General features: G+C 36.5%; 1 protein-coding gene across 1 annotated transcript in view; it reads left to right on the forward strand.

Moving 5' to 3' along the window:
- Positions 1-1,690: 1,690 nt before the first annotated feature.
- TFEC (transcription factor EC) overlaps positions 1,691-7,955 on the forward strand; it is a 127,907-nt gene continuing 121,642 nt past the window's right edge. The window contains exon 1 of the mRNA XM_077756040.1: positions 1,691-1,709. Coding sequence (XP_077612166.1) covers positions 1,707-1,709 — 3 coding nt within the window. The 5' untranslated portion in view covers positions 1,691-1,706. The remainder of the gene's footprint in view (positions 1,710-7,955) is intronic.

Raw genomic sequence — 7,955 nt, forward strand, 5'->3', positions numbered from 1 at the left:
CCATATTTGCTTTAGCTTTCATATTAAGCCTATTCATAAAAAAAATAAGACTATTCCAGGAACCTCTTATAAACTTTCAACCACGAATACTTATTTACTGTAAATTAAGCTTTCAAAAGTCATTGCTTTTTGAGGTCATAGATATCTTTTGTTTATAATTATTTCTGACTTTATTACATCTTTTATAGTCCTAACTTTATTTAGTAAAATGTGTTTAGGGAGAAATGCCTTTTTAAAATTTAAAATTTTATTTTTTTAGTTGAAGTATAGTTGATACACAATATTACATTAGTTTCAGGTGTACAGCATAATGATTCAACAAGACTATATGCCATGCTGTGTGCTTACCACAAGTGTAGCTGCCATCTGTCACCATACAGTGCTATTACAATACCAGTGACTATTATCCTTCTGCTGTATCTTTTTGAATTTTTTTTGTTTTTATTTTATTTTTGAGAGACAGAGTGCAAGCAGGGGTGGGGCAGAGAGAGAGGGAGACACAGAATCTGAAGCTCCAGTCTCTGAGCTGTCAGCCCAGAGCCCTATGTAGGGCTCCAACTCATGAGGTGTGAGATCATGACCTGAGCTGAAGTCAGATACTTAACCAACAGAGCCACCCAGATGCACTGCCTATGCTGTAGCTTTTATCCCTGTGACTTACTCATTCCACAGGTGGAAGCCTGTATCTTCTACTCACCTTTACCCATTTTGCCCATGCCCCCACACCTCTCATCTGTCTTCCTAAGTGGGCATATTTTTCATGGAAAAATCACTTAAGAATGAGTGTGTCTTCTTAGAATCATCATCATTATCCTCCTTAAATCCTCATTATCGGAACAATAAAATATTAGTACTTTTTAAGTAAGTGCTATGGGAGAGCCATCATGCTAAGCAATTTAAGTACATTATTCCTAATTTCTTAATAATCCAGTAAAGTAACTGTAAGCCCCATTTTGCATAAAATGAACTGAGATTCAAATTTTTTTTAAAAAAATTTTAATGTTTATTTATTTTTGAGAGACACAGAGACAGAGAGTGAGTGGGGTAGGGGCAGAGAGACAGAGAGGGAGACCCAGAATCTGAAACCGGCTTTAGGCTCTGAGTTGTCAGCCCACAGCCCGACACAGGACTGGAACTTGGAAAGAGCGAGAGAGATTATAACCTGAGCCGGAGTCAGACGCTTAACCGAATGAGCCGCCCAGGCACCCCCAGGCTCAGATTTTTAAGAAGTTAGTTCAACAATACACAATCAGCAAGAATATTATTGTCTATGACCATAGAAGTGTTGGCACTTACTATTTGTCCACCTAGTTGGAGTTTATCACTTTCTCACTAGATTTTTTAGTGAGAATTCAGATGATTTCCAGTAGAGTAACCCATTTGGAAGCAGATTAAGCCACCAAGAGAACTTATTGGTTTCTAATACTAGGAAGGAAAGCTGATATCAGGAGTGACTGGAACCAGGACTTCAAATATGGTAAGAATGCGTTTATCTCTCATCTGTGCTTTTCTCTGCATATTGCCTTTGTTCTCAGACCAGCTCCTTCTTGCAACAAACCATGTAGGCTTCATTCCCTCCAGGCTCACATTCTTGTAACTTGCTATCCAGGAAAACAGGGGTTTAGTTACTCAGCTCCAGCGTGAAAAATTTCAGATAAAGACTTACTGGGATCACATCTCTATCCCTTGGTCTGGTCATTTAGGGGATGGTGAGTGCTATGCTCAGTTTCTATTAGGTATTTGTTCACTTCTGAAGCTGTGGGGAAAGATAGAAGGGATAGTACTTTATTTGAATTGTCAGGGGTGGGGGAGTACTCTACAGACATGACCTCCAGAAAACTATTGGGCAGTAGTCTCAATTTTTACCTCTTAACACAGGCCATTATGATACCTGTTCTCACTGCCTTCATTAATTCTCTACCAGTAACACCCCAAACTGATATGACATATTAAGTCATATTTGTGGGATGGAAAGGTTTTGTCTAATTTTGCCCATTAAGTTAAATTATGTCAAGTTTGTTATGAACGTTTGAAGTCAGTTTTAATATTTTTCTAGATCTTAATATTATGTTATTTACCTAAGGTAAAATATTTTGCCTCTGTGGAACCAGATCAGCCTCTAAAATGAAAAGAAAGGAAAATCAATATATAATGGATAGTTTCCAGACTCTGTAGAAGTGATATGTGGACAGACACGCCTTACCCATTGGGACCATTTGGTCAACTCTATCTTTGGTTAGCATATACCAGCGTCTCAGAACCTGGTCAATACTGTGTGATGTGGTAAAAAAAAAAAAAAAAAAAAAAAAAAATTCTGGGTTGAAAAAGCTGAGGATCAGAATATGGTTTGATTTTATGAAGAATGCCCCTTCTGAAACTCTGTTTGAAGTCATCAGCCCCCTCATTCTTTTGACTCAGGGTACTACTGAAAAGATTATAAACTTTAAAGGCACATACTGTGCTAAATGCATTTTAAATGCTATGTTATGAGACTTCTTAACACATTGTAATATAAGTTTCAATAAATATTTATTAATTTTTTTAAGAATGAAATTTGGCTGTTTTCATGTAAAACAGGAATCTTCTTTAAAATTGAAGAATATTTCTTTCTAGCACTATCATGTGCCAGCCCTGTGTGGAATGTTAATGGACAGACTCTGTGTGGAAAGCTCTATCCTCTTGAAGTATCTAATTTTATTCTGTTGATAAAATGTAGAAGGGATAAAAATTATGAGAAAAATATAGTCTCTTTCTTTTCTATAACAATTTTAAATTTTTCTTGAATTTCCCACTGCCTTCTAAATGCTCATGTCTTACTGGGGGGCAAGTAGATAAGAGATGGAGCAGAGGAGATGGCCAAGTGGGAAGAGGAAAATGGGAGAAAAATTTAATTTTCTAGTTAGATTTATTTTAAACCTTTTAGTTTAAAATGATTGCTTTCATAATGAAATCTGGCCATGTGTAGCAACATGGATGGACCTTGAGGGTGTTATGCTTAGCGAAATAAGTCAGGCAGAAAAGGACAAATATCATATAGTTGCACGTATAGGAGGATTGGGAGGAACTTAACGGAGGACCATGGGGGAGAAGAAGGGGAGAAATGGTGGGGGAAAGGGAGAGAGGCAAACCATGAGAGACTCTTGAATGCTGAGAACAAACTGAGGACTCATGGGGGGGTTGGGGGGGTAATAGGCATGGACCAGGACACTTGTGGGGATGAGCACCGGGTGTTATATGGAAACCAACTTGACAATAAACTATTTGTAAAGAAAAAAAAAATGATTGCTTTCAGGTTCAATCTGCCTGTTTTTGGCCAATACTGTCTTTCATGGGTATGAGATGAAGCTTATGGGTCTATATGTCCTCTGACCATGCTTCCTGTTGACTTCACTGTTAGGTCTGTGGCTAATGGGATTCATGGCCTGTCCTCTTGGCAGAGCAGAGTCAATGGTCAATGCCAGTGGACCTTGAACCTCAATAATAGAGCCCACGCTGGACCTCCTCATGTCACTCTTTAGCCATTGGGGGCTTGTAGGAATATTTGTTAAGTCACCATCTCTGATATACTGAGGTCACTCAACACTCAGAATTCTAAATGGAAAACAGCCCAAAGGTTCCTCTTGTTCATGTTTCTTCTTCTCCCTGTTGGGGCTTCTGTCCTTCTGCAAACCCTCCAGGACATAGGCACTAACGGCTTTGACCCAGAACAGGGAATTAGGACCTTCATGTCTAGACAGACTTGTTTCCCTTTGTCTTCTTTCTAAAATTTTTTTTAGAGGAAACATATTACTTCTCCTTGGCCTGCTACAAACTTCCTACATTTTCTTTCTCTAGTTGACATTTACCTTTACTTTTCTCTGGGGCCATGAGTAGGACAGCAAGGAGTTGGAATACAGAAAAAATACAGAAAAGGAAAATATATAAGATATATATCAAGGATATTAATCCTGAAATGGGGGTGAAATTTACATAACAAAAGAAGGCAATTAAAAAAACCCACAATCACGGAATCAATTGCTAAGTATCCCATGCTTAAAATTTTCTAGTTGTACTTTGGGTGTTCTAAATTTGTCAGATAACCTGTAGAATTTGTTATCTCCTATAGATATATCTCATTTACATTTATGCTGAAAAACCTCTTGAATTTATCTATTTCAAAAACCTCTTAAGAACACTAGCTTCGAAGAAAAATAAAACTAAGACTTACAAAAGAAATAATGTCAAGTGTCCTTTGTATACAACTTATATACTTTAAAAATCCCTCTGTCTTTAGTGTTGATAAAAGGGAATTTACAGAAACTATAGAGCTAAAAACCATAAAGTGACAACTAAGCATTGTCTAGAAAAATGTTTTTTAATCAGAATAAAGACATTTTCCTCCTAAAGTTCCATTTTGTTATAAATATGAGGAAAGTATGGTTCAGACCTGAGCAAATGTAGCTACTACTAACTGATAATGAGTGATGGATGAACTGAAATGGTAGCAGGGCCTTAACTTTCATCCAAGTTATGATCATCTTCATCATCAAAAAGCCTAAAGAAGACACCTGATTTCCATTGTGTTTTCTGAATAATACATTATTCATTATTATACATCTGAGACTCATAGCATCTAATACCCTGTGAAATAGCTTTATAGCCCAAGAGTTTACTAATGGAGGAAAATGGCTCACTGAAGCCAAAGGGTACACGAGTGGGAGTCATCTGTTTCCTTACAGTGTTCAAGTATAAGACAGTCTTTCACTGTGACTCTTATTAATCAATACCCACTTTTCAGGATCTGTCTTGATTTTAGGTAATGAAGCAGGGAGAATTATCCACCCTTTGGGGTTATATATTGTGGCATCCAAAGATGTTATAATATCAATGTTCCTCTTCACTATGATTGGCCTATAATTTTAGCATAATTTCTTTTTACTTATCTTGAAACATAGAAAATTGGTTGCTTTTAAATTTATAATCTTCCTCCATAACTGTGAAGACTGTTGTCTGTTTTCCATTTTTCCTTGTATGTCTCTTTTTTTTGAGGCTTTTAATAAATTACTATGACTAATAGTCACCTTTTCAAATTTCTCATGGTTACTTGGAAATGAATCATGGGAATTGACAAAAAAAATCATTAGAGATCAAAAATAACATACACTCAACAGATAACTTTGCTTTGCTAATTTTTAGTGGCAATGCTAATATCTTTAATTATTTTTTAAAATATGTAGGTCAAGATATATACCTGCCAATTATCTCTATTACCTTCCGATAGATGAATATGGTATCTTTTTGTGTTAACTCACCCGTGGGTGAAATCTCAAACATAAATAACTGAGAAAAGCAGAAATAATATATACCTCCAATCCCAATTACATTTTAAATATTAATCTATAACCATACAAGCTGAGAGTCAGTTCAAGATTTAAGGAGGCGTCTTAGGGTTTCGTTAATTGTTTTAGCTCTCTAGATTCAATGATTCCCAATCTCTCTGGCTTTCCTTTCAGCTTCCTACTGTTTACATTCAAGGGATTGTCTGTGCACAACTTTTTTGATACTTCTCCAGTCTGATTACATACTGTGTAAGCAGCAGTTTGCACAGATACACTTTTCACTGGCTAATGGAGAGAAAACTAGCTTTCCGTCCCTTGTTGGACTCCTAGTTACAACATTTTCTCTTTGTACATCAGAGACCCATCTATTCCCTTGGGGCTCCAAATGTTTGCTTCTGCTATCTTACACATGTTCCATCTTGTCACCCTCCCTTAAATTGTTCCACCGCATTCCAGGCACTTATTCTCACCATATGCTGTTTTATTTTCTACTTAGCTTTTCCAAGTATCTGAAAGCAACTAATGTATCATGTTGGAGAGTTTGGGTGTTATTTATTTGTTTACTGATTGTTTTGCTCAACCACTGAAAATGTAAGCTTCATGTGAGAATGGATCTTGTCTGTCTTGTAGATGCAGCTCTGGGGACAAGGACTGAGTAGGTGCTTATCAAAGTATGTGTTTTATAAAGGATTTTCCTTAAACCTCCCCTTTGAGGATTATATTTGGGGGGAGGATGACTTTTCATACTATCCCCAGGCAAATTAATCTACTACCATGGTTTCAATAAATGTAAATACCTTAATCTACAAAGGTTACAGCTGACATCCTCTGAGCCTACAACCAAACATCCTGCTTCTTTTACCTACGTGCCTTTTCAAACTCATTATGGCCCAAATTAGATTAGTAATCTAGTGTCTCCCAGTGCCTTCACAAATAAAATAAACACCCTGCTCATCATCCAGTGTTTTGTACTTCATAATTGGAATACTTATCCTTGCCCTTGCTCAATCCTTAAAACTGAGTTCATCCTTTCAACCTGTCTCTGTTATTATAAATTCTTTTTTTTTAATTTTTAAAAATTTGTTAGTGTTTATTTATTTCTGAGAGACAGAGTGACAGAGAATGAGCAGGGGAGGGTCAGAGAGATAGGGAGACAGAGAATCTGAAGCAGGCTCCAGGCTCTGAGCTGTCAGCACCGAGCCCAATGAGGGGCTCAAACCAATGAACTGTGAGATCATGACCTGAGGTGAAGTCAGACGCTTAACTGACTGAGCCACCCAGGTGCTCCTGTTATTGTAGATTCTTAGTGAGTCTCCCTCATACTGTTCAGTTTACATTATAAACAGTTCTCAAATTTATCCACTTTACTGCTGCTGCTATTACCATAGTAAAGGAAATTATCTTTTCTCGTGTATTTGATTATAATGCTCCCTATTGGTGTCCTAGTTTCCTGTCTTGTTCTCATCCAATCTTTCCCGCCATGTAGCCACAAGGATCTTTCACTATGAAAATATGACTGTAGTGTCCTTTTCCCAAATAAGTCAACACATCAACAAAAGTGATTTCCCAGTCCCTTTCAGATAAAGTTTAACCTACTTAAGTTGCTTAGAGCAGGTTATATCCTCTTGCCTTTCTTTGAGTACTTAGAAGAGTGAATGATTGATCTTTAGGCAATTGCCACTACATTATACTTTTCTCGGATGAACTATCGCTAGAAGCAAATTTGAGATTATATTCTCCAATAAGAACCTTGTACCATGTTTTTCCAAATTAACAACTGAGAATGGAATATTAAACTTTGAAACAGAGGAATGTGGTGGGATTAACATATTATGATCAAAAATATATTCCTTAAGATTAAAATACACAAAAAGTGTTACTAGCAACAAAGATTAGAATTTTCCTTAAGAATCAACTTTGGATCTGCTCCAAAACATGAACAAATGTTTCATTGAGTCACAGTTTTCAGACATGGCTGAATGGCGAAATTATTTTGGTCTAGAAAATTTTCAAAGCACTTATAACTTGTGTCCAATTATAGCCATAGTAATGTACCAATAACAGCCTCAAGCATTTTCTAATTCTGAGATATCATCTATTTCCTTTTAATAATTTACAGTATATTCATTATTGCCCCCCCCCAAGCTTTTTTCTGCAATCAATGCTGTTTTAAAAGTAAAAATTCCTTTATTGGTTCTTGTGAACAAAATCACTCCTCCTCTTTCTTTAACCAATTATTATATAGGCAATCAGGTCTGCCATTGGGACAGTTTAATATTTTAAAAACGTTAATCCTTGAATTGTGTAAAGTGTGAAAGTTACATAGTATATGTTAAACTTACTTAAAATGGTTACCTTCTAATTCTACTTTCGTCTTTTTTTCTTCCCTTACAGTTGGAGCATATTGCAATTGCCTCCTTTCACTGTTATTAACTTTTTCCCTTTCATCAGAAAAAGGATCTTGCTTTCTTTGATTCTCTTACTGATATTTTAAAAGAACTCTTTTCCCTCTCTTGCTGTCTCTCAGGCAAGTCCTATCTCAATTGTACTTTGTCATTCATTGTCAGTCTTTGTGTCCATTCTCATATCCCAGCTTAGTTTTCTTCTTTTTTCTTTTTCCGGGGGTGGGGCTCAGGG

This window comes from Crocuta crocuta, unplaced genomic scaffold (assembly GCF_008692635.1).
Source record: "Crocuta crocuta isolate KB4526 unplaced genomic scaffold, BGI_CrCroc_1.0 scaffold452, whole genome shotgun sequence".
Classification (NCBI taxonomy): domain Eukaryota; kingdom Metazoa; phylum Chordata; class Mammalia; order Carnivora; family Hyaenidae; genus Crocuta; species Crocuta crocuta.